At 37.7% G+C, this 26,992-nt stretch overlaps 3 protein-coding genes across 6 annotated transcripts; 1 reads left to right on the top strand and 2 right to left on the bottom strand.

Annotated features, from left to right (window-relative positions):
• The first annotated feature begins 468 nt into the window (after positions 1-468).
• On the top strand, positions 469-10,321 carry LOC135624649 (probable ubiquitin conjugation factor E4). The gene is made up of 16 exons (XM_065128475.1): positions 469-1,472; positions 2,542-2,746; positions 2,849-3,000; positions 3,083-3,350; positions 5,332-5,484; positions 6,237-6,440; positions 6,534-6,646; positions 6,743-6,866; positions 6,984-7,073; positions 7,200-7,403; positions 7,548-7,643; positions 8,082-8,204; positions 8,292-8,384; positions 8,488-8,652; positions 9,707-9,796; positions 9,880-10,321. Exons 1-16 carry the CDS (start codon positions 625-627, stop codon positions 10,027-10,029), a joined length of 3,078 nt encoding a protein of 1,025 aa, XP_064984547.1. The 5' UTR covers positions 469-624; the 3' UTR covers positions 10,030-10,321.
• Positions 10,322-10,761: 440 nt separating this feature from the next.
• LOC135624648 (uncharacterized) lies at positions 10,762-21,393 on the bottom strand. Of its 4 annotated transcripts, none has more exons than XR_010491762.1 (9): positions 20,300-21,393; positions 19,997-20,185; positions 19,486-19,578; positions 19,203-19,385; positions 19,015-19,117; positions 18,747-18,932; positions 14,977-17,429; positions 11,226-11,310; positions 10,762-11,131 (listed from the first exon to the last, which is right to left on the bottom strand). XR_010491762.1 is itself a non-coding variant. In XM_065128474.1 (8 exons), exons 1-8 carry the CDS (start codon positions 20,528-20,530, stop codon positions 11,117-11,119), a joined length of 3,450 nt encoding a protein of 1,149 aa, XP_064984546.1. In that variant the 5' UTR covers positions 20,531-21,393; the 3' UTR covers positions 10,762-11,116. The 4 variants fall into 4 exon arrangements, 2 of the variants coding, with proteins under 2 accessions (XP_064984546.1, XP_064984545.1); XR_010491761.1 differs by having other exon boundaries at positions 10,762-11,128; XM_065128474.1 differs by lacking the exon at positions 11,226-11,310 and having other exon boundaries at positions 10,762-11,128.
• A 778-nt stretch (positions 21,394-22,171) lies between these two features.
• On the bottom strand, positions 22,172-26,701 carry LOC135624647 (cell division topological specificity factor homolog, chloroplastic-like). The gene is made up of 2 exons (XM_065128472.1): positions 26,473-26,701; positions 22,172-22,957 (listed from the first exon to the last, which is right to left on the bottom strand). Exons 1-2 carry the CDS (start codon positions 26,563-26,565, stop codon positions 22,361-22,363), a joined length of 690 nt encoding a protein of 229 aa, XP_064984544.1. The 5' UTR covers positions 26,566-26,701; the 3' UTR covers positions 22,172-22,360.
• Positions 26,702-26,992: the final 291 nt, after the last annotated feature.

The following is a 26,992-nucleotide window of genomic DNA, read 5'->3' as shown; positions in this document are numbered from 1 at the left end:
GTGTATTTAAATCTAACGTCAAGTAGAAAAAAAAAATTTGAGGATTTATCATTCTATACTATCAAAAACCCATATAAATTATCTTATTAAACTTTAAGATATATATGATAAAATTAATTCTCAAGATTGTGGGGATTTCTAAACATTAAAATTTGAACCCAATTATATTTCAAAACATTATAACTAACATTGTAACTAACATACCGGAATCGGTCCGATGTAATCGACGGATTTGGGTTTGAGGGAAAACATTTATTTTTGATAGGCAGATATTTTAGGCATTCGAGAAAGATAGGAGTGTGTATTGGCATTACGAAGCACAGAGACAGAAAAAGCGAAATCGCTTTCTTTTTTTTACTTTACTAGTTTGTTTTAATTATGACAAATATCGAATTCGAATAGACGATAACTTCGAGTGAAGAAGATAAGCAAAAGGTACTGTAATTGTAACTATAAATCTCTCTCCCCCCCCCCCTTCTCGCGGAGTCGTCATCGCTCTCGTTTTCGTCTCTGCCCGCTACACAAACCCTAACTCGCTCCTTAATTCTCCCCCTCGATCATCCCTCGAACGCTGACCTTGACCCTCGCACAAGAGAAGGCCCCTCCTTACCCACGTCGTCTCCGATGGCGACCAAGAAGCCCCAGCGATCCGCGGCGGAGATCGAGGACATCATCCTCCGCAAGATCTTCCTCGTCTCCTTCGCTGAACCTGCCAAGAACGAGCCTAAAGTCGTCTACCTGGAGCTTACGGCAGCCGAGATCCTTAGCGAGGGCAGACCCCTCGTTTTGTCTCGCGATACGATGGAGAGGGTCCTTATCGATCGGCTTTCCGGTGACTTCCCCTCTGTCGACCCCCCCTTCCCCTACCTGGTCGGGTGCTACCGCCGTGCATGCGAGGAATCCAAGAAGGTCGCCTCGATGAAGGACCCCTCTGTCCGATCGGAGATCGAGTCCGCCATCAAGCAAGCTCGGAGATTGATCGCCTCTTATTGTAGGATCCACGTGGGGAATCCCGAGATGTTTATGCCCACGGGACAGGCTGGTGCTTCGGCTACGTCGGAACTGTTGTCGATGATCTTCTCGGAAGTTTCGACGCCGATGGATGGGTTCGCAGGCAATAGCTTGGGTGGCGGATTAAGTTGCCCGCCTGGTTTTATCGAGGAGTTCTTTAGGGATGGTGATGAGGAGAGCTTGGAGCCTGTTCTGAACGATTTGTTTGAGAAATTAAGGCAGAGTGTGGCCAAAGTATCGGCATTAGGCAACTTTCAGCAGCCATTGAGAGCGCTGCTGCTGCTGGTTAGCTTTCCTAAATGCGCAAAGGCTTTGGTGAATCACCCCAGGTGGATCCCGAAAGAGACTTACCTGTTGATCGGGGAGGGTAGGATGATTGAGATTGCAAGTATTTTGGGTGCTTTTCTTCATGTTAGTGCATTGCCAGATCATAAGGAGTTTAAGAGCATACCTGATGTTGGGTTAGTTTCTGACTGTTTTTCACAAATTCTTTTATTCTCGTAGTGTAAAGTTGAAGGACTTTGTGTGCAATGATTTTTTATTTTTAATAACGTTTTATACAATTAAGATTATTACTGCCGTTAAAGATTAGATATTTTTAATTCTTCCAGGTTTAAAGTAAAGGTCCTTGTGTTTGAAGTTATATGTAGCTGAATCTCCTTATCAATCATTGCATGTTTGTGATTTTCCTCTTCACTCCTAATTCTGGTCATACTAGATACAACAATTTGGACAACCAGCTGGAAAGCCATTTGTAGGTCCACATCTAACCTCTCTAGCGAAGGAAAAGAGATCTTATTTTGATTTGTTTAGTATTTGTGCTGATCGGTACTTTTACATAGTAGTCATGCATTTATTCTTTGCAAACTGATGATGAAAGCATGCTGATTCATCCATTGAATTCCATTTACATTTTGTTTCACAAAGATTTTTGGCAACTTTTACAACATGATGTTATTTTTTTACAAAGGTATGTCTTTTACCTTGTTGGTGCTTGTGAATGCTTCGTGATTTTTTCTGTAAGAACTCCACTGTGTAATAATAATTTGTCCTAGATTCCTTGGAACTGAATAATTTTATAAAAGTGGGATTCGATGATCCCTTGTCATGACATAACTTAAGTGTGCATAATCTTTGTAAAATGAAGTGTCCAAATGAGTGGAATACCTAAAATTGTTCTTATTTATACCATTTTGTTTGGCATATTCCTTTATATTCGTTTTCTTCATTCTGTTTGCACTATCTCTAGATACTTAGTTGGTTTTTGTTCACTTTATAACTTTCATAAAAAAATTATTTCTTAAAATCATAAACAGATATTATGTTTGCTTTTAATAGCGTCCATAACAATTGTATAATTATATATCGTAGAAATAGTGGTTGAGTTTTAAAGAAATATTTTGTATGGTACTATGGTTGCTATTATCTCAATATTGCATTTTTGGCTCTAGCGTGTTTTGTTTATTTATACACATTTACATATATAGACACTACTGTTCTCTTTTCATTTTTTTTTTCATGATATCACAGACAGCAATGCTTTTCAGAATCATCAAATCGGCGCCCCGCTGATCTGTTGTCTTCTTTTACAACAATCAAAACAGTAATGAACATTTTGTATGATGGTATGGGAGAGGTTTCCCTTACCTTACTTAAAAATGTGGATACACGAGAAAGGGTTCTAGAGTATCTTGCTGAGGTGATCAAGAGAAACTCATCAAGATCTGGCATGCAGGTAACTTATGCATATCCATCATATTTTCTTTTTATAAATATATTTTATTGCTTAATCTATTGTTTTTCTTGATCTTGTAGTAACCGACTTGCCATGTTGTAGGTTGATCCATTTTCTTGTGCAAGCTCTGGCATGTTTGTGAACCTTAGTTCAGTAATGCTTCGCCTTTGTGAACCTTTTTTGGATGGAACAGCAACAAAGAGAGAGAAAATTGATCCAAAATATTTATTTTATAATAGTCGATTGGACTTCAGGTGAATCTACTGAAGACATTTTCATCTTTATCATTGATTAAGCAATGTTTTGCTTCTAATTAGTTTCAGTTTGTTGTACTAGACAATTGACGTCTATGCATGCATCATCTGAAGAAGTCACAGCATGGATAGAGAATGAAAATCATGGGAAGACTGACAAAGTTTTGGAGTCTCAAGAAGCCACAAGCTCTGGTTCTAATAGTGGGACTTCCATCCTTCAGGTTAAACCATTAAAAAGTTGTACAAAAAAGGAGAAGTATTCATTTATTTGTGAGTGCTTCTTTATGACTGCAAGAGTACTTAACCTTGGGCTCATGAAAGCAATATCTGACTTCAAACATCTTGCTCAGGTATGTCATAGAAGACTTTGCATCTTTGTTTTTAAATGTCTTTTGTACTTTAGTTTCCTAACTTTCTGATACATCTAATTGTTGGTGCCTATTTCTGTTATCATCAAATTGTTGATAGCTTCCTACATTGGGAAGCACTAATGCTGCTGACAATGCTTTAATTTTAGAAGCAGAAATTAGACAATAAGAAATACCTATGTGACTTTCTTGTAAAAACTGGTTTTGTTTTGTATAGGTTTGTGCCTTAAATAACTAATTGTAGTGACTAATAACTTGTAGCCGCTTATCTGACAAACCTATGTGGATTTAAGTTCAACTGCCACTGTGTTCAGACTTGTGCCTAAGCACATTTGTCATTAAAGCATCCACAATGATTATAATCTAGAAAGAGTTTCCGCTTAGATCTAGCGTCCACATCAAAGCATCTACTGGGTTCATCCTTTTTATTTCTTGGCCAACCCTATAAATCTTTAAGTGTATCTATTGGACATCATGAGTTTTATGTGATCACTGGAAAACAACAATGCTTTATGGACCGTTTGAGTATTGTTAAGAAATAAACTAAACAAAAATTTGTGCTGCTGAAGTGAGAATGCTATGGATGGATAAAGCTACTATGAGAGATAGAAAAAGAAATATTTTCATTCGTGAACAACTAAGTGCAACTTCCGTAGTGAACAAAATGAGGAAAAAATATTTTATATTTAAGATGGTACAGACATGTGCTATAGATATTGTAGATAGGGATTGAAAAAGGCCTTTATAGAAACGATAAATAAAGATTTAATTAATATTAATTTAATCAAGGATATGACTTTATTTATCTATGCAGTTGATCCAAAATAGTTGGATTTTAAGACTTATTGTTGTAAATTTTGTTGATGTATCTGACTTGGTAGTTGGTACTGAAATTAAGCACATCAGAAATTCATATTTTTGAACTAGAGCATCAGGTCATTGGATTTGGAGGTCATTGTGTTATTTATTTGAATTTGTTAATACATGTTTGTTAATAACATCAATATGATCTTGAGGTAAGGTTTTGAACAATCTTTGGATGATTAGAACTCGCCAATTTGTTGCTGTCCTAGCAGTTTTTTGTCTTGAATCTTGAAGCCAATAATTGAAGTATGAATCATAGAATGAATAGAGGTTTTTAATAATGATGAAATACAGCATAAATATGATTAACCTTAGCCATACGGATGTGTCCTAGGAGTGTAATCTTAGGAAGGAAAAAAAGAAACATCAATAGGTACCTTAAAGTGACTTTTGAAGCATGGCCTTCTAAACAATTTTTGTTAACCACTTATTGTGCTAGGAAATTAGGGCAAGTTTCAGGATAATACATATGCTTAGATACTGAGGAGTTCTTAAAACACTTTGTGGCTGATCTGTTCTGCAGGATTCAAGAATAACTTGTGAAGCTTTATGAAGCAAGGAGCAAAATCTCTTATGGGGTTTAAGCAACCAACTTTTATGAGCATCCTTTTAGAAGGATGAGTTTTTGGGCATCACTTTTTATTTAACTCAGGGGGTATAAGTTTTATAAATGGTTTTAAGCATTTAATGTCATTGTTTAATCACTGTGCTAAATCTGCAAGGGACCAAGTGGTGATTACCTAAACTTCACTCAGGCATAAAACAGGATGTGGTTCTACTAGTAGGGACTTTTGAGTTTTCTTAGTTGTTTTTAGTGGTGTCCTTTCTCTAGTATAGTTATAAGGGCACAAAAGATATTACACCGCATCTACAACTACAGCTGCACAAAAGAAATGACACCACATCCACATCTACAGGCACATGATAGTAAGCTACAGATGCACTGTCATGTACCTATTGTTACTTATGTACTTCTCTAGGAGTTGCAATATGTTGTGGTTTCTCACTAATATTATATTTTATTTAAGTTTGAGAATTCATAGTGCAATTCAGAAATATAGCAAATTTGGTAAACTTTCTTGCATTTTATATTTTACAGGAGTTGGCAAGATGTGAAGAAGATTTGTCTTCATTTAAAGCCATGAGGGAACAAGGAGCTTCTCCACAACTTGAGGCTGATATAAAACGTTTGGAGAAAGTAATTGAGATATTATCACAGGACAGGCTTTGCTATGAAGCTCAGATTCTACGAGTATGTTTGAGATGGATCATGAACATTTTCTTTAATCTTTGTTGGCATTAATTTGTTATTCTCATTATGTTATTCTGTTATGGCAACTATTGCTTTATTCACTGTTTTTTTAAGAGTGGAAACTTTTCTGCTTTGCTATCAATTTCTTACACTGACCAACATGTTCTAGTCAGTATATTCACCAAGTGCTCACCATTTCCCGAGTTAGCTGACAAATTATTTAAAATGTACACCTCTTGTCAGAAATTTATGGATTGCCTTATTGTTGTATGTCTCATTGTCCATCTTACCTTGTCACTAACTTCATTGACAGGCTTGTTTGTTTGATTGTCACTGGTACGAAATGACTTCCAATGTTAGTTTAGTTGAGTGATGAAACATAAACAGATGTGATATATACATGATTAAAAATATTGTGAAAGTTTAGTCATTTAATGCTAATTAGTCATATATGGGGTTCAGCTTTGGTCTTTGAAGTTTAATTTAATTAACTGAAACAGTTTAGGGTTTGATACTACCCAACTTATGATCTATTATCACTTTTAATTTCTCTTTTATCACTACTACAAGAGTCAAATTTATCACTAACAGGTAGGGATTTACACTTGTAATATGAATGTTTTTAGTATAGACATATTGTTTCCTTTTTGGCAATCCACTGAAACTTTTAAAAGTTGCATCTTATGTTTTTCTCTAGTCATAAGTTTACCTGTTCAGACAACATTGTTTCTTATTTTTTATTTTTGTTCAAGGATGGTGCACTACTTCAACGTGCATTATCTTTCTACAGACTAGTTATTATCTGGTTGGTGGATCTTGTTGGTGGATTTAAAATGCCTTTGCCATCAACTTGCCCTATGGAATTTGCATGCATTCCAGAGCATTTTGTGGATGATGCCATGGACTTGCTTATTTTAACTTCTCGAATCCCAAAGGCTTTGGAAGGGTTTGTGTTGGTAAGTCACAATTTTGCACTTAATTTCAATAAAATTTCCTTGTTTGCTATTGAATTTTATCAAAAAATTCACATTATGCTAATTCCTTGTCAGGATGATTTCTTGAACTTCATTATAATGTTCATGGCGAGTCCTACTTACATCAAAAACCCTTATTTGAGAGCAAAAATGGTTGAAGTTCTGAATTGTTGGATGCAACAAAGAAGGTTGATCAATGTTCAATTGATTAGATGTTAATATTTCAGTTTGACTCAGTTTAGATTCTTGCTATTGACTGTTGCAGTAACTTTTCTTTTTTCCAGTTCTTCCAGTGGATTTTCTGCTAGTGCTTCTCTCTTTGAGGGTCACCAATTATCTCTTGACTATCTAGTCAGAAATCTTCTGAAACTTTATGTGGATATTGAATTCACTGGTTCACATACACAGGTAATTATTCTGGTAGAACAATATGATTTGTTACTTTGGACATATAGTTCTTTGTGCTTTTCCATTTGTCCGATCTGCAGTCGCCCTTGTGTGTTGCTCAATATCATTCTTGTGCAGTTTTTTGATAAATTCACAATTCGCCACAATATTGCTGAACTTCTAGAGTATCTCTGGGATGTTCCTAGCCATCGCAATGCATGGAGACAGGTACGGTGACCCTTGTCATTGTGCTACTATCATTTTTATTTCAATTATATATATGTTTTATCATAAACAAAATGTTTTACTAATTGCATATAACTGCATATTAACATATGAAAATTTAATGTGCAGATTGCTAGGGAAGAGGAGAAGGGAGTGTATTTGAACTTTTTGAATTTCCTTATCAATGATAGCATCTATCTTCTTGATGAGAGTTTAAATAAAATTCTTGAACTCAAAGAAATAGAAGCAGAAATGGCGAATTCTGCAGAATGGGAGCGGAGACCAGCACAGGAGAGGGAAGAGAGGATGCGGCTATTTCATTCACGAGAAAATGTGAGTTCTCTTCGATTCTATTATGTAGAACTTTCAAATATGGACTTTTTACGACTACCAGGGCTTTCATTCAACTACGTGAGCTTCACATGGGCTTTATTGCAAGTTAGATGTTTCCTTCTCATAACCAATTTGTTCTTTCAGATTGTTCGTTTTGATATGAGGTTGGCAAATGAAGATGTTGGGATGCTTGCGTTCACATCTGAACAGATACCTGCACCATTCCTGCTTCCAGAAATGGTGAGACATTTATTCTGGACATTTTAATATCAATTGGATGACTTGAAAGATGCAATTGAACCCTTTTCCACTCAAATATCTCAAATCTGTATTTTTCTTGCTTGACAGAGCAACTACATATGCTTTATAGAAGCAAATAGGGAACTATAACTTAAGTTTCAGTCTCGACACATATCTCCTCAAACAGATGAGGCATACCTTATAGTTTGTAGTATTGAAAAAGTAACTGTCGACATAAGAGTTTTTGTGTTGTACTGAGGTTGACTAGAGTATGTAGTCTTTCACTATTAAAATTTGTTGGCTTGCAAAGAGTTCTGAACTGTTTTCCATCTTGAGAAGGTCTTGAGATTGCTACAACTCTACCTTTATGTGGTCAATTTCAATCAACTGTTCTCTGTTTGATCAATGTTATTCAAAGTTTTTAATCCTATTTTTCAGGTTGAAAGGGTGGCTAGCATGCTAAATTACTTTCTCTTGCAACTTGCTGGCCCTCAACGGAGATCTCTTAGTGTAAAAGATCCAGAAAAGTATGAATTTAAACCGAAACAATTGCTAAAGCAAGTAAGTGCCATGGATACTTTAATTTGCTTTTGACTTTTATCTTTTTCATTAAGTTTAAGATTTGTTTTGTGAATGACTTTTGTAAAGATTGCCAAGATTTATGTTCATATTGCAAGAGGTGACAAAGACAATATATTCCCTGTTGCAATCTCAAAGGATGGACGATCATATAATGAGAAGGTACTTTTCCTACAAAAGAACTGTCTTGCATGGTGTGGATGTCCTTTGGACATACTTTCTTTCTGTCAGTACAATGTCTCCTGAAGCTCCGAAATTGAAACAGCTGTTTGCTTCTGCGGCTGATATTTTGTGGAAAATTGGTGAAGATGGAAGGGTAATTGAGGAATTCATTCGACTTGGTCTTAAAGCCAAAGCAGCAGCTTCTGAAGCAATGGATGCGGAGAATAATCTTGGGGAAATACCAGAGGAATTTATGGACCCTATTCAGGTACAGTTTCTTCTCTTTCTAAGAAGCAAAGGTTTAAGTCAACAAACCAAAAGAAATTACACCTCAGTGGATGTGAAATCCATGGGTTCCCAGGTTATGATCCCTCTAGCATGCATGGCTGCACCTGGATTGAAAAAAAGTGCTTGTCAAAAAATCAAGATGTTAGGGTGCTTGGCTTTCGTGTAGGTGCGTGCAGCATAAGCAAATATAGAATACTGTCAAAGTCTGCAAAGAAGATATTGTATTGTATTCAGGTGTTTGATTTTAAAGTTTCTTTTCTATAGAAATCCTGCACTGATGGACAATAATCCTGGAAGTTTAGATACTGAGTTAAAACTAATTAAGACCGAAGAATCCAAACAAGAATATAGAGAAAAGATGAGCTACATTCCAGCATTAGATACTGCACTAAACTTATCAAGACCAAAGAATCCAAACAAGAAAAAAGGGAAAAGATGAGCTATGTTGTAGACTAAAATAACAAATGATATTAGATCTTCTTTCTCCTTTCTCATACATTTTCTAGTCCTCTAAAAAAACATTTTATGGAGGGGATAAAATAGGTTAGTATTTTTTGGTTCTTTCTCCATTTTTTTCCATTTTGCGTGTCATCTCTTCTTCTCATCTTATTTTCTTTCTCCGTTACTTTCTTTGCACAAAACTTGCATATGTTGGTTATTGCCAATATGGGGCACTCGTCTTTACACTAACTTATTTGAGCAGCCACTGTTGCTTCATTTTCCTCGTAGAAAATGGAGCTGGTCAACTTAACCAATTCCCTTCCTCTATTGTCTTTGTTCATATTCCCTTGAAGAAGTTGTTAAATGACAGATAGATTTAGCTTCTTCACTCGTAGTTGGTAAAGCTTAAGCTTAGATGACAAATGTACCATTTAAAGTGACCGTCAACTAAAAAGAGGATCATGATAATTAACCTTTTTCTGTTGGAATTGATCTTCAAGCCTATCTGCATATAATTGTGAGAACTACTGGTATTGCTTATTTGTTAATTGCTCTCCTTCTCTAAGATGCTGACTAAGATCTCTGTCTGATAGTACGAATTGATGAAAGATCCAGTGATTCTACCTTCATCAAGGGTAACAGTGGATCGGGTTGTTATCCAAAGACACCTACTAAGTGACAATGTAAGATCATTCTGTTGCAGTTGCTTTAGTATTATTTGATTGGCTAAATTTCTTCCATGACTAATGCTGAGAATTGCACGCAGACGGACCCATTCAATCGTTCACATCTCACTCAAGACATGTTGATACCCGACGCAGAGCTGAAACAAAGAATTGATGAGTTCATCAGATCCCGCCGCGGAGGGCATGATGCTGTCAAGCCATCTAATGACGTTACGGATATGGTTGAGTAACCCCAGTAATTTTGAATTGGCCGATTATGAAGGCATGGATTTTATTAAAGCCAAGGTTTTGCAGACCGATCTAATCTTGTGTAGTACATACAGTCTTCAAGCTCATATTGTTGGACATATAGTCTTAAAGGCAGAGCCATTCATTTCAGGAAAATGGGGGAGTGGAAATCCATCGTTTGGAGGATTTGTTCTTGTAACCATATATACTTTCATATCCTAATTTAGCTTTGTTTATTTGATCATTGTCCATCATAAATATTCGTGTAAATAAAATCCATTACTTCATTCAGAATCTGCATTGTCCGACCAGCCAATGCCTAACCTCCCTCCCTCTTTGGTTTTGCCAGCACTGCATACGTGTCATGGTTGCACGGTCAAATTGATTCAGTCACCCGAGATATCCCAATTGCCTGTTAGGCTGATAACAGACGAATCTGCATCATGCAAGATGATAACAATCATACAATCTGCATCATGCAAGAGAGATGATGATATAGAGAAAACCTAAATCTAAGACAATTTTCAATTTTCTTCATATTAGATGATAACATGCAGCGTTTGATTTGAAGGTTTACTTCATTCGTATCTTTGTTCTTCCGTCATTTCCTGGAATAATCAACACACTATGCGTGTGCTCTTCCTATCAGCAAATTCCAGAATTCCACATAACATGCCCCAAAAAGTACCGCTAACTATATATATATATATATATATATATATAGACGAGTGAGCTTGAGGTTTCCGAAACCCAGTTTTAGTAGAAAGCAGACTATGCATATAAACAGATGAAGGGCATCAAACCAATGTTACAAGGCCTTCGATAGAGATCCACTCCAGACTACGCCTTGAACAGACCATGTTCCCTAAACTCCATAGAACCTGTCGATAATATTTTGCAGGCCATCGTAATAATTTCTTACAGAATAGTTTGACAATACAATCCACCATTGCACTGCAAGAAATTTTGTTTCTGACTAACCAAAACCAGCATTCCACTACAAGGACTCGTCTGACACGATCGAGAGCTGTTTGTGATCGCCTCCAATCCTTTAATTATTTTAATCCCTCGTGCCGTTCATTTTAATCTTCAGATATTTCTCTGCTATTAAATCCAGCAGACATCAGAAACACAATCATGGAGTTGGAAGTACAAGTGACAGAAATACATAACAAGTATTCAATAATTAACAGCTTACCAGTGAAACGAAACGAAAACCTCATTTGAAATAACAAAGAAATGATGACAAAGAAACAATATGACTGCTATTTATAGCAACTGACCTGCCGTGCAAATGAGAACCAAATCAAGACAATAAATCCACCAAGAAATATTTCATACCAAAAAAGGTAATATAAGAACTTATATGCAGAAAAAAAATTCTAAAAAGGCAAAGAAATGATGATGGAAATGAATCTTTCTGAAAACACAAAGCGTCACTAGTTTCAGAAAACTGAGACACCACAAATGAGAACCAGAACCTAATCAACACAAATAATAACAAGTACAATTTGAAACATTTCACAATAAATTATAAATATAAGAGCTTATGTGCAAAAAAATTCACTAATAAAAAAAACACCATAATAATTATTTGCAGCAGACTGATCCACCTGAAATGAGAACCTAATCAACACAATACAATAACAAATCTAAAGCTAAATTGTAAAACTATAAATGAAACAAATCACATGACAATGTCACTAGAAGCAGGAAACCAGTCATGTATATCACAATCCCGGTGCATCTAAAGAACACATAAATGTATAGGAAAAACTCAGTAATGCATGTCAATCTATATAGGGCAATTTTTTTCAGAAAGAAAGCTGGTACATCGGTTACACTATTAGTTGAGCTACAGTTAAACTGATCTGTCAATCAACCAGCAAAATATCAATTGACAACCAACTTTGGTAAAACAAAACTTCTTTTACCATTAATGTGACTTAAGAATGACCATTGCCAGATGTAACTTGTGAAAGTTGTGAATATCCAAACAGGACCTGTGAAGCTAAATTTCATATCAGTGATAGCATCCTTATTTGCTTCTAAACTGCATTTTACATTTTTTTCCCCAAAAATTAACTACTACAAGAATATGTACAACGAAAGGAATGGAAAACTAGACTGAAATAAACACTACATCCAGTTATGGTGAAGAAGGTTGATCTGGAGAAGACCGAGAACCTCCTCTGTGAAATGAACTATAACTTTGATCATATGGGCCACCTTCTGTGATTCTGTCACCCGCCCTAGGTGCTCCATTGCCACTAGACAGATGCACAGGCCTCAGAGAGCCAAACTCAAGTGGTTCAGCTGGTAAACCATAACCAGCTCCTTGGTCATATGGGCACATCAACACAACAGGAGGAACTGTTGGGTCAGAAGGACTAACAGCATCTAAACTAAAAGCAGTTTGTGGATACATGCCTAAGTTATGTGATGAATTTGTAGATGAGAAAGAATCGCCGTGACCATGGTACGAGGCAAGAGGCTCATGCATTTTTTATTCCCATTTTCTCACTTCTTGGTTTTTCGGTGCAGCCAGCCGGTCAGGCCGCATACTTGGTCTCTCAGCTTGGTTGCGCCCATGGCTGCGATCAAAATCTCTTGGTTTTGAACTGACCCAATTTGCTTCTCTATCCGCAAGATCATGACGGTCATAGTTACGGTTTCCTCGCTGGATTCTTGAACTTGACTGTCGATCTCTAAAAGGAAACTTCTGTATAAACATAAAGATTGTGTTACTATTATCAATGACTTAATGATGCCAAATAAAGTAATATTCCTTCAGAGCTTTCATCGTAAAAGGATTTCCTCGTCAATAACTTCTCATAAATTTGTGAAAATCATGAGTTAGTTCCATTTTGCAAAAGCCACCATCAGAGGCTGCTGAAGATCAATGAAAAGCATCTAACTAAACAGATTCATGTTCCAAGGAGAATTTGCATGAAAAAGTTGAAGCACATTTACTTACAACAGAATTGGGTGCAATAACTGGTCCATGGTACAACTGACTGTTCCAAAGTTGACTTGGAAAGTAAATAAAATTTATCTTACCACTGCTAACACACTATGATATGCAATTTTACAGATCCAATAGACACAGGATATCCGCTAATAAGAAAAAGCTACATTTAAGACTGGACAAGCATTGTTAATGTGCTCAAGTATCATTAGCACCAAGCATTAGCAAAATTCTTATATTTTTGGAAGATCTCTGCTGTTAAGAGCAAACTAAAGCTCCCATCAATGAGGTATCAGAACTGGAAGATCAAGCTTTGTACCAGCTTTAAGCAGGCATTAGTTTACAGTAGGAACATCAAAACACAACAAAAAAAGTTTTATACTTGTCCAGTAATATAAGAATTGAAGAGAAACTATATGCTAATATTTTCCATATAAATGATTATTAGCAAGCATTGTGTTTTATGGGAGGGGTTCACAAGCAGTGCTTACAAGGAATCAGCAAAGACTGCCTAAAAAATTAAAGCACTTGAACTCACTTTTGAGTGTGCCTTCATAGATATTCATAGTTCTCATGCTTTGCAAGGTCTAAGAATAACGTTGATAAGATACATGGTATAAACAATTCCTCACTAGCTAAAAAAGAAACATAGAAAGATAAATCTCTAAGACAACATGTGGATTGCACATTAGACCAGTGATTTCAATAAGCGCTCGGAGGAGGCGATGCGCGGGCGCCTCGCTTCATTTACAGGAGACACGCTTCAAAGAGATGTCGCCTGAGCGCTTTGGGCAAGGGCCCGGGTTAAACCAAGCGACCGAACCAACGTTTTAGGTTCGGTTCGGTCTCCGGTGCTTTAGTTGGTTCAATCGAACCAACTAAAGCACCGGAGACCGAACCGAACCTAAAACGAAGAGCCCAAGCACCATGTGCTTCGGGCGAGGGCCCAGGTCAAACCAGGCTGAACTAACTAAAGCACCGGAGACCGAACTGAACCTAAAACGAAGAGCCCAGGTGCCATGTGCTTCGGGCGAGGGCCCAGGTTAAACCAGGCGACCGAACCAACGTTTTAGGTCTGGTTCGATCTCCGGTGCTTTAGTTGGTTCAATCGAACCAACTAAAGCACCGATATAAGCCTTCCTCTCGTGACTTCCTAACCCTAACTCTACTCGCCGCTCCCACTCCCGCTGCTCGCCGCTACCGCTGCTATCACTACCACTGCCACTGTCGTTGCTCGTCGCTCCTGCTGGTACTGTCGCCGCTCCCACTCCCGCTGCCACTGCCACTGTCGTCACTCGCTGCTTGCTGCTACCACTGTCGCTACCACTGTCGTCGCTCGCCACTCCCGCTGCCGTTGCTCGCTGCTACCACTGTCGCTACCACTGTCGTCGCTCGCCACTCCCGCTGCCGCTGCTCGCTGCTACCGTTGTCGTTGCTTGCTGCTACCATTGCCGCTGCCACTGTCGTCGCTCACCGCTCCCGCTGTCACTTCTCTCAGTCAGCAACCTCGATCTTCCTCTTACACTCGTCTCACTTCGATAGTATACTATTAACATTATATTAATAGTATACTACTAACTATATACTAGTAACAATATTTTTATTTATTAAATTAATAATATATTATTTTTGATTTTAATATTATTAATTTTTATTTATTTGAAATTATTATTATTGTTTTGAATTTTGAGACTTTTTGTTAATGTGATATTGTGATTTACAAGATTTTCTTAATTTAATATCATATTTTTATTTGAATAATTAATTAATTAATTAATTATATATTTTTATATTTTAGCATCTTGCTTCGCTCGGGCAAAAGCCTCTCCTCGGACATTTTTGGACCTTGACGCCTAACGCTTTTTAAATCACTGCATTAGACTAGAATGAAAGTTGCCTATTGACTAATTAGAGAATAAAAGATGCTTACTTAACATTCAGGTTTTCTTCTAATATGTAAAAGAAACTGTGAGAATCTTACAGGATTGGGCAGGTAGGTTCCGGTACCACCACGATATCTTGGTGCTTCATCTGCATGATGCTGGAAGACACCAGAGGCCTGATCAGGACCAGGTTGGAGAGGAATCACAGGCACAAGTTGAGGACCATGCCCCATGATCTGTGTATAGTTCAGATTAGATGCAAGGGGTCTGCCAGAACCATCCCACGGAAAATGACTGTTAGGATAAATTGGTGGCCCTACAACAGGGGAAGAATACACGAAAGGTTCATGATAGGAGTTTTGGCAGAACCGTCCATATACCAGATTTTGCCAATGGCCGTTTAGATCACTGTTCAGAATGTCAGAACTAGTCTCTGCAGAGGATTCAGGTCCAGAATCTCTTGAAACAGTTGGGCTCATCAGAGCCTCGGACAGGTTGAGACTCTCCACTGAATCAATGTTCTGACAAGAAGAGCTTGATGGAAACTGATCTGATTCTTCCTCTTTATCAAATTGCCTTGCATATCCATCAGGATTTCCTGTATTAGATGTAAAATTACCAAAAGGAAACACTAAGTATGGAACTGGAGGACCTGTAGCAACAAATGCCATAGGAAGAATCTTAGAATAATCCACACCCCTTTGCTGGGAAGTGCCGACAAGCACTGGTGAATATGGAATAAATGGATCTGATTGAAATTGTGCTGATTCAGAGTCAGGTAGATGCTCACTTCTTGCATGTGAGGAAGCCAACGATGCAGATTCTACAGTTTTTTCAGATGTATCATTTCCCATGGCCGACAAAGATATCCAGCCTGAAGTGTTATCATCTAGTTTTAAAGAAACATTGTCAGATGAACCCTCAAATTGCAACCCACTGTTTTCTTTTCCATAATAAGAAGCTGAAACTGAAGGAGAGGCTGGTTTTCTCCCCCACCTGTCCCTTGCTGGCTTTGAAATGTTTGCAGCTGATACATCCCTCGGATTTTCTGATGCAGGTTTGTTTCTGGAAGAACTTGCCTGTGACAGAGAGAACCTTGAGTTTGAACTCCTGAAATTAGAGTGAATATCACCTCCTCTACTTGTTTTAGCTTGAAACGAGCCATTATAATCTTCCCTTGTCAAACTCCTGCTTTCTCTACCAAACTTATTCTGTCCTCGTGGTAAAGAACCAGACCTAGTGCTTCTTGCTCCATGACTTGAGGTTAAACCACCTTCTAATTTGTGTTGCTTGTCATCAAGATGAAGAATCTGAGTACCACTATCACTAGGATTAAGACCTCTGGAAGATACAACATCATCTTCATGTAAGCTGCCATGATCATTATCCTCTGTGTTGAGTTGCATCACAGAAAAACCATCATTAAAAGACTCATTAACATCTTTAAAGTTTGAATAGGAAAGAGGAAAAGAAACAAGACTTTGAGCAAACTGCATATTGGGTCCCCAGGGAGGCCCGATAAAGGATATATTAGATGGTACAGCTCCAGCCAAATTTCTCTTGAAATAACCCATTGGAGTTGGAAATGTCAGAGGCAGATGAAGAGGAGCTAGATGCATCGGAAATTGAACCAGTCCATTGAGACCATGAATGTTGGAAGATCCCATCATATTCACCAAATCCTGTTCTTCCTGCTGCATCTCCAATGTCTCTGAAACAGAAGCAAGTTCCTCCCCAGTGAAACCAAAATCACCCTGATGGCTATTTGAAACACTGTTTGCATCAGAAGCAACATCAACGTTCTTTTGGGACGAAGTCTGCCTCGTTGATTTATAATCATCAAGAGAAGACTTTGAACTGTGACTTCCCATAACTTCAGAACCCAAGTTCCGTCGTCTGATACCAGAATCAAAGTTTGCAGGATTTTGGAACTTTGCTGTTTCTATTGCTCTGCCATGACTTCCTTGAGACAAATCAAAGGATGTCTCTGTCAGCTCAGGACTAGATCTTGTCCTTACAAACTGAAATCTACCCTGTTCTTTCCAGTCATATGCAGAGTAATTAGGTTTAAAATTTTTCTGATTTTTGTTACTATGATCAGATCCACCACTTCTCTCCAGCTGATCAGTGAATCTCAAGTTGATTTGCTTTTCGTTATTTATCTGGTTCTCAACATGAGAAAGTGCAGATACTTTGTTTGACCTATATACATTCTGGTCATTGCCTACCATTTCAGAGGTAGAATTATGAAAACCATGACCAGTTTCAGCCAGGTGCTCCTTGATAACCTCCAATACACCATTTTCAAACTTCTTTTCGACACTTGTGCATTTTGAGTTGTTTGATTCTTCAACTGGAACAGTTTTCAGAGGTGGCAAGTGCCGTAAATCTAAGCTAAGAACATCAGGACGATCGCCACTCCCATGTCTTTTCCACGTGTTCATAAAGAATTGATTGACTTCAGCAATTATGTCATCTTTTGGACATTCAATCAGCCTGGCCAATCTTTTGGCCCCAAATGCAAAAGCACTACGTATCCTGAAAAAATTGCCTAACAAAGAGAGTTTGTTTCAATTAGAGAGCATCAATAACACCAATACCTCCCTGGCCTCCACAATACACACACACACAAACTCAAAACAAAGGCAAATAAAGAATTCTATGCACTGATCCTATGCATAGCGATATAAAAATTTTATATGACCAAAGTTGTATTTCATGCATCCACATGATAGACCAAGGAAAGACAAGTTATTGACTTTTCCAACTTCTAAAGCAAAACACAACAGATGTGCATATATTACAAAATCACAAACAACACTAGGTTGAATGATGGAATATTGATGGTTAAACCAAGAAATAAGGACAAAATATGTATGTATTTATGTGTATCTAAGTTCATTTTGGGGAGTCTAAAGCACAACAGCAATGTTCGTATAAAATATAAAAGTCCATTAAATTCATACGACTGAATGTGTACAAAGACTCGTATCTGCAGGAATGCCGAATCCTGTCTCCACTGACATGCATTATGGTTAACCAACAACAAGTAACAAAAACTTGAGCTTTCTTGCTTAAACCTTCACCGGACATAAACGCATGGATATGTTTTGATGACATGTTGCATAAATGCATGTCAGCTTCTGTATAACCAGATAGCTGAATGACATGTCAACATACCATGTGGTCACATCCTATTTCAGATGGTATGCAATGAGTTGCAACAATACAATAATTTTGATAAAAACTGATTGAGACGAAAATAGGAATCAGTTAAAACCCATCAGGTTTCAATTGGGATCGGTCAAGAAACTGAAGAAGCCCAAGAAAAGCCTCCCAAAACCATATCACTACCTTTCCATCAACCCTTTGTCCTGTTCTTCTGTTCTACCTCCCTCACACAGCCACAACTACAAAATCAGGTCAGCCATGGGTTTCACTAGATAATCTAAAAGAAACTAAGATTCAAATGAATAACTATCATCCTATAGATATTAAAAAAAATATTAACCCATAGAAATTTTGTTAGAAAAAGTTTCAGAAAAAACTCAATCATAACATTATTAAAAAAATCCAAATATGCTAAATTGAAAACTAAAAATGAAACTCAACTCAAAACCAGAACAACCTTTGAACATCATAAACCACTTTTGGCAATTTGTGCCACACCAAAAAAAAATCCTGAATAGAGAGTAACAATAAGGAATATGAGAACATAGTCAACCAAACTTTAAAAAGTGTTATATTAAGACCAATCAAATTTAATTAATTAATCAGGAATACTCAACATGAGGACAAGATCAGTTAGAACAAGTTATCAGATAAAATAGCTACTCCCAATTGGAAAACTAATGTTCAAGAGTCAAACCTTTGCTCACACTGCGTCCAAGATTGTTGTTTCTGCGTAAAGGATCCACAACATTGAAATGCTTTGAAACAAAAGGTTGGTTGTGGTTTTCTTGACCACCTGGTGTGACAGAATATAATGCAGTACGGTTGTCAAGAAATCCCTTACTAAACAACAACTTGCCATTATCTTTTCGAGGAGGTTCCGCTGCACGATATTTAGATTAATAATGATATAGTATCAGACACTTTAGCTCCAACGTAGTATAGAAAAATAATCATAGACTCACCAGTCATATCTGGAAGTGAACTAATAGGAACCGGCCCCCATAGACTAATACAATAGTTATCCCAATCAAAGTTGCTAAAAAATTCTAGAAAACGATACAACACCTGTATAGGCAAAAATTAGAAATAATTATATAAAATTAATTTGACACGTATAGTACAAAGTCCACTAAAACAAAATTTAAGTCACCTCAAGTGGCCCAGCAAAAGAATTATTGAAGACATGAAATATGTAAAGAACCAAAGTCTCCAAGGCATATGTAGATATAAGTCCATGATGAGCACCCAGTATACGACTTTCATAGTAACACCAAGCCTTAATTAGTATAATACTTCGCTTGAAAAGATGATTTTGATTTATCACTTTGTCCATCTGTGAAAAAGAAGAAGGTTATGTGAAGCATAATTATACATGAGGTTAAATGATTCCAAGAGTGGTATCAAAAAGAAGTTCTCAAGCACCGCATGCTAACCTCTTCAAGGAAGCAAAGGGTGCATAGTCCACCAACTTGATTGAAAGAGATGTCCACAACAATATTTTCAACAAGACACTTTATGAGTTTTACCTGTACAGGTTGAAAATAATATCTAAAAGAGTGTACTGGAAAAAGAAAGACATCAAAATCATCTTTGAACTCTATGCACAGATAAGTCTAGCCACATGCAAAAGCAAAATCTGTATCAGAATAAACAGGAAGAACAAGGCAAATAATTGACAAGCCGGTTGGCCAAAAAGACTGAAAACTCTGTAAATTAAAGTTCATCATGAGAGCATATTGGTCGATTTGCACAAATACAAGTTGGGAGTTCTGCAATCAAATTAACAGCAACATTGTCTGAAAAACAGATTCCAATCTGAAAAATCCTAACCCAGATAACACAGCAAAACATAGAAATAATAATAGCATAAGAAAATACGATTAGGAAACGAGCCAGCATCCAAAATAGAATCATAAGAATAAAACAGGAGAAATTCCGACACACCTCTGCTTGGATGTATTTGACTTCTTTCACACGAAACTCGGCATTCTCACTCTTCTCTTCATTCTCTAATACACCACAAACAGCGGTAGCCCATGTATCCTTCAAATTTTCATTATCACTGAATGCAGTCAGGTCAATGTCTCCATCTGGTAAGTAGGTCTTAAGAGGTACCGACCCAAATGTGAAAACCTGAAACCCAATGTTTTACAAAAACTGACAGATTATAAAAGAGCAGAACTTGATTTTCTTGAGCAACTATGATCTGAGCACAGGAAGCAAATAGCACGTGAGGAAAACACTAACCCGGCAGGAGAGGCACTCTGTGATGAGCCGTTGGACATAGTTGGCTACAGCATTTCTGCGCTCCTCGGATGATTGATTGGGCTGAATCCGGGCAATCAGCTCTGCAGTTTGCTCCTCTGCATTGAACCATCTGTCGGCATCAAGCACTTGGGTCACCTTGGCTGTTTCCTCAGGCAAAAGGCCATTGGGCGGTAGGCAACTGGGCGGCTCCCAGCTTCCATGATCGCCCATGTGAAGCTTTTGTACAGTCGGTGCTCAATGCCCAGCACTTCCTCACTCCTCTCTTCCAATGGAGAAAACTCAAATAACCGTTATGCGAACAAGTACAACTAAATGGAATGCACGAAGTAGCCACTAGAAATGAATTAGCAAAAAGGATGAGCCTTCTCTCAGATATTCAATCACGATGGAAACAGAAACAACAAAAACCAAGTCCTTTTGCCACAACACCAAGAAATCAGCATCTAAAAGCGAAATTGACCAACCATCGTTTGCCACCGAGGTCTGATGAGCCTCTCCTACTGGAAAGATTCAACCTTTAACTGTTCCACTCGGTAATCCAAGAAAGGTAAGTCTATCACCCACAGAATAGGAAAAAAGGAACACCTTCCTTCCAAATTTACTCCGAAAACCACGAGAGCGAAAAGAACAGGACGTCAGATCAAACTAAATCCGTGGCAAAACAGATGAATTCGACTCCTCCCCAATGCCCGATCGAGCCACACCCTAAACTCGAGTGACGTACCGACCGCCAGCAGGGAGCGGCCTGCAGCGAGATTCTCCCAATGCCGAGGAACTCGGGCGGCCGACCAAGGGGCAAGACCGTCCAGCTCCCATCAACCGCACAAACCCTAGAAGCAGAGGGGAAAGGCCGGAGAAGTCCCGAGCAAGATCGGGGAGAGAAAAATCCGAGCTTTGGGGCGCGAAAGGAATCTGGAGGCCAAGGTTCGAGCGACGGCTCCAAGGCTTTTGCAGGGATTTGAGGGAGGATCGAGGAAGCAAAGTGAGAGAAAGAAAGCGGAGAGAAAAGGAGAGGAAATGGGTGGAAGAGAGCGATCGGTGTTAGGGCACAAACCTTTTTCAAAACGGGGTTTTCATCTCGTTTACATATTTATAGAGAGAAAACAGTAAATGGTTTGGTGGTGAGCCTTTCGATCACCGTGTTGGGTTGATGTACGAAAGACAAATACTTTAGTCAATTCGACATCGAATTAATGATTGAAACGTATATGCAAGACTTCCCGAAGACACCATAAGTGGACGCCCCACCCGCATCAAACGGTGTTTGGGACGCAATGTGATGTGTGAATCGAGTGACTTGAGCCAAAAAGTCGTGATCGAACGTCTTCGATGGGGACCCAACGTTTGCTCCACCTTTTTGTTATTTAAGGTTTAATCTTCGCTGGTTAAGTTACAGTGAGGATTTTACGCATGTTATTCCCCATTATTATATGTTTTCATGCATTATAAATATGGTTGAGAGATTGGCTACATATATTCTTTCATTGTCAATTAACGACTTTTAGGTACGAGTAACCTAAGCCAATTTTAAGTAAATAATTAATGACTAAAAACTTTTAATATTTTATTTTCATGATGAGCTTAAAAATATTAATATGATATGTAGTCTCAACCAATAAAGATAAACTACATGCATACGTAAGTAAATTTTGAGGTTGCATATGTTGAATTAAAAACTAGAGGGATGAATAAAATGTATCTGATTTTATAGGAATAAATACATGTAAATTTGCCTTGTAGTAAAAATAGAATATTATTTATTCAGAAAGGAAGACACTTTTGGGATGAGAGAGCTTCAGGTGCAGTTACAATGATCTAGCATTCAAATCAACCTGCTTATTGCTCAGAAGATGAAATCAAATGCAGAGCCTTCAACAGAAATTCTGCATCCAACATATGAGCTCCAAAGATTTACAAACACCTACTCGATTCAAAAGGCTTAATGGTTACATCAGAAAGTGACAACGGCATAAGCAGGGCGAACTTCTTCCTTGAAGCACAAACACACTTTTACATATCAAAACATATAGTTTTCCCTGACTATTTCTTGTTTGGTAGGAAGAAATCGAATGTGACATCAACAGTGCCGGAAGTTTCTCCAGTGTCTTTGTACTCGATGTTTGATATTTTTCCACTGTAATCTTCTTCAGAATCTTGGTACCCAGGCCGCACACGCCGGACTGGAACAGTTACAGAGTAGATGGTACCAAGGTCTGTGTCAGTGGAGATGTTAAGTTGAACTTTGTCCTGTGAGTCAATCTCCACAAATTCGGATAGGGCTTCGATAACATTGCTTACAATCTTTTGCTTTGCTTCATCGCTGATATCACACCTATCAGAGAACAGTATCATCTTAAGCCTCTGCTTTGCGATGCTTGCATTAGAATTATTTCTCTCTTTTGTCATGGGAAATAATATCCTCCATGCCAAACTAAGGCGGTCGAAGAAGCTCATGTTAACAACATTTAGAAGAAAGCCTTCCGCGTCTTGGTTTACTGTTGGTGACAGTTTGTTACCTCCCATCCCATGGCACACTTGGCTGTGTTTTACTGTACTACTGGCTGGTGATTCCGCTCGTAGCCATTTCTGCACAATTCTGAGGTCACTAGCTCCATTAGGGACACGACCAAAACGTATCTGCATTGTAACGAAACAGAAAATACTCGTCGATTATAAAGGACTAACGACAGAGAAGGATCCAAGATATGATAATCCGAGGGCGCAGCAACTATAGCTCCACATAACTCAAAATTCACCATGCAATAATAACTTCACTATGCTAGGAAAGGAATAAACCAATGATCCCATTTGCTTGAATGGTTTTTTTTTTTTTTTTTGAATTTATGATAATTCATAATACCATCAATGTTGGTCTCGATGGAAGGCTACATTAGATTAGACCACTAACAAACAACGTCAAATAGTGTTATACTTCATAAGCATAAATCTTAACTATTTGAGATCAATGGTGGGTGAAATTTAACAAGCCAACCTTAAGTATTTGGGATTGTATGGCTTGTCATTCTTGTTGTTTACTTATGATAATGTACAGGCAGACTGATAGATAGGAAATAAATCAAATACTATATAAGTGTAGTTACAAGTGCTATTCAATGAAGATTTGCATGCCATTTTTCAGCAATTTTAATCAATGAGGATGTACATGCCAATTATCTCGTATTAAGCCCACAAACTTATGATAATATTTGTAATCCTTAAGCAGTTAGACATGCATACCATGCATGGCTAGGTAAATATCAAGACAACGGCCTAACAAACTCCAAAAACTGCTGACATGGAAGAATATTTATCAAGATTAGGAAATTGGTAAGATGAGTTGCCTAGTGGATAACTGAACCACGATGGCAATAAAATACTTTAGTGGCATCAGGTGACCATTTATTTCCATTTACTTTATAGTATCCATCAAGATTACAGAATTAACAAATGTTACCGAGGTAGGCAGAAAAACAAAGATACATGTTTAGAACTTGATGCTTAGAGAAGTGTGTTACGATTGAGAATATGCATATCAAGCATTTTAAGCAACAGGTCAAGTAAGCAAGAAAGAGATTTTGGGCATATATCTTGTTAAGGGGATGATGCTTGCAGTATCAATAACAAACAGCCTGGTCCAGCAGTCCAGATTGGAATAGTTGAAGTCTGACTTAAAAATACTCGATTTTGGGGAATCTAGCTGACCTCTGCCTGTCCAGGTTAAGTAAGTATTAGCACCACTAGGGAAATTCTAACTAGTTCCAGTTGGAATTACTAATTCCAGATGACTTTCAGCCGATTCTGAGATTTCCAATGGAACCCATCATATATCTAGTTCTTTTTCCGAAAACCACAAACTGAATTAACCAAGCCAGACTGAATTAAATCCTAAAATATGTCCAAGACATATCTTAACCCTTTCTTGTGGAACTTGAGACAACAACGCATATGTAACTTGTTATGAAAGATGATGCCTCTTCAAATATATAGACTTTCGTAGGGCAACATGTCGGTTGTCAGTTTATCAAGTCCATGAGGTAAACTCATGCCAACCAAACCAATAAAGATAGTCCTCAGTCCTCACACATGCTATTTATTATGAGTTGATTTGAAGGAGTTGGGATCAAGAGTTTCCACCTCTAGATAACAAAAATACTGAGTTCTGGATGAGGATGTTTGAGTGTTGTTAAAAGAAATGATAGAAGAATATTTTTATTAGGAAATATAGAACTCAAAGATACAAACAATGCACTAGTGATTAGTTGAAGGTCGCAACAGTAAAGGATAAGGAAATGTCAAGTTAGGTGTTCCAAAGGATCAGAGGGACAAAGAGAACTATGCAGTTGGTAAGTAATTCATATTAGGAAAGAAGTATCATAGGAGGACAGGTGAACCGAAGAAGACCTGGAAGAAATAAGTGAGGAAAGGAATCACAAAGATGGCAATTCTATGGCATGATTTCTAAGTGTTATGATATATCCAAGTCAAATTCAATGGATTAGAGTCCCACAAATATGGTCCCAAAATCTACATGTTTGATGTCATGCTTGTGAATATAAAAATGTATGAACCGACTATATACTTGTTTTTAGCAATATAAAGCCAAGATTACCATAATCCATAACTTTCAATCTGAAGGAAAGAAAGAACTCTGTATTGGCACAGCATGCAAATGTAGTGTGTAAACAAGCTACCAAATGATTATGCTAGTAGGTAAGCTCTGCTCAGGGAAATTTTTTATGTGGATGCCAATACACTTGTATTTAGATTGGAATTAAGTACATTATGCAACAAGTGGGATGCGGAAGTCAGTTGTGGTCAGCTCAGTAGGATACACAATTACTGGTTAATATTGTAGTTCATTTACCAGGACAAAAATAATTTTCTTAAAAAACTTAGGCTTCAATTTAGCTTGTGTCAAGATGATAATTATATTCCATTCACTTGATCGAACTAATATAGGCCCTCAGGTTGAATTGTCTACGGAAGCTATGCATGGACCAGTTATGGCAATCTCTAAGATCATGGAACTTGACTTCAGCAGTTCAGCTCTCACCAAGCAGAAGTCAAAGTGTGACAGCCAGTTGGATCCATAAAGTGGAAATAGAGATTGGTTGAATTCAAAATTGTATGCTTTCAAATTTCGTGAATGACTTCATCCAAAACAAATGGCCTGCAGATCACCACTCTACCCCTCGAATAACCCACATGAGATGAAAGATGAGGATCATGATGAGTGACAACTTGAGGATGATGCATCAAGAAGTAATACAGACTCTACAGCACAATCTTAAGGTTGATAATCTATATTAAGAAACTAATGATAACTAGAAGACCTTATGATGGCAAAACAAGATTATTTATGTAACACCCCATTTATTTCCTCATCGAAAGTGGATTAAGACTAAGATTGACTTATAAAAATATGATGAGTGTACTACCACTAGGCTATGCCTCACATGCACCGTGCTAAGGCTTGATAGGAGATTATAACACTCTGATTAGTCTCACATCCAAAGTAAACTATGACTAATATTGACTTAGGCTCCATGAAAGCAGATGTCACAGGCCCACCTAGAATCTCCGATCATCCAACATTATTACAAATCTACAATCAGCATCAATAGTTCGTTCATGAAATTTCTGATACTTACAAATTCCTTGAATATAAACCACTAGATGTTCCACTTAAAACACAATGGCAATTAGCTAAAATGTTATATTTATCAGAATAACAGCCGGCTCCTTGCAGAAGATGTTGGCCGAAACGTCTAGGAAATCTAACACTCATCATTAACACTTGTACACGGTTCCCTTCTGAATCATCAAAGAGACAGAAAGACGGTCTAATCTTCACAACTTGTGGAGGTGACTGACATCACCATTTGAGGTCAGCATCAGCTCCTTTTCTAAAATGCACTCACGCATTTCGAATTCAACGAATGATTCAGGAAATTTTAAATAAAAATATGTAATCCAGTAACAAAACCCAATCAGTAATTCGACAAGAGAAACTAAACCTAATCTCAAGTAAGAGGTACTCACAACAGCACCACTATGAAAAGTCACAGATGTTACTAATTCGTAAAGCAAAAAATCTATCAAATCCTAGGCATTTCAATCAGCAGAAGCAGAAAAGGAAGGGAAAACCCGACCTTGGAAAAGGGGACGGTGGGTTTAGGAGGGCGGTGACCGGGATGAGAAGCGAAGGCCCCGACGAACACCTTGAAATCTCCGGAGATCGCCATGTGCGACTGCCTCGCTCTCGAGCCTCTCCGGGGAAGACAAAGAAGCCGAGCGAGTGTCAACTAACGTTAGCCGCAAGAGATGCGTGAGTAGTCATCTCTCGTTCTCGGGTTCCGCGCCCGCTGTGACCGGTGGTTAGGTCAGATGGAGACTCCAATTAAGGATGCCCCTTTGCCGTAACCTAATCGACTAACAGTCAAAAATTGAAGTAATACCAATTACTAATGAAAATTTGAGAAAGGAATTCCTTTCAAACAAGATAATGTGTTCTATTTTAATTTATACTTTTTTTAATATATTAAAATATTTATATGTACATTATGGAAATAGGGATGAATAAAACTATCACATCACTAAATATTAGGAAAATTGAATAATTTCATCAATATTGTACTAATTTAAGTTTTTGAATTGTATTAATGTCTAATT

The sequence above is a fragment of the Musa acuminata genome, chromosome BXJ2-10 (genome assembly GCF_036884655.1).
Source record: "Musa acuminata AAA Group cultivar baxijiao chromosome BXJ2-10, Cavendish_Baxijiao_AAA, whole genome shotgun sequence".
Lineage (NCBI taxonomy): Eukaryota > Viridiplantae > Streptophyta > Magnoliopsida > Zingiberales > Musaceae > Musa > Musa acuminata.
The sequence above is the reverse complement of the archived record's forward strand: the minus strand, read 5'-3'. Positions and strand labels throughout refer to the sequence as shown.

Bases quoted from the DNA above. Each gene is read 5' to 3' on its own strand.
- LOC135624647 (XM_065128472.1), bottom strand. From the start codon at position 26,565: ATGGCGATCTCCGGAGATTTCAAGGTGTTCGTCGGGGCCTTCGCTTCT. The intron at 22,958-26,472 runs GTCGGGTTTTCC...GTTACAATGCAG, and splicing joins CCACCGTCCCCTTTTCCAAG to ATACGTTTTGGTCGTGTCCC.
- LOC135624649 (XM_065128475.1), top strand. From the start codon at position 625: ATGGCGACCAAGAAGCCCCAGCGATCCGCGGCGGAGATCGAGGACATC. The intron at 3,351-5,331 runs GTATGTCATAGA...TATATTTTACAG, and splicing joins ACTTCAAACATCTTGCTCAG to GAGTTGGCAAGATGTGAAGA. The intron at 7,074-7,199 runs GTACGGTGACCC...TTTAATGTGCAG, and splicing joins ATCGCAATGCATGGAGACAG to ATTGCTAGGGAAGAGGAGAA.
- LOC135624648 (XM_065128473.1), bottom strand. From the start codon at position 20,530: ATGGGCGATCATGGAAGCTGGGAGCCGCCCAGTTGCCTACCGCCCAAT. The intron at 19,118-19,202 runs GTGACTTAAATT...TTGCCTATACAG, and splicing joins CTTTTGCTGGGCCACTTGAG to GTGTTGTATCGTTTTCTAGA. The intron at 18,933-19,014 runs GTGAGTCTATGA...AATATCGTGCAG, and splicing joins TTCACTTCCAGATATGACTG to CGGAACCTCCTCGAAAAGAT.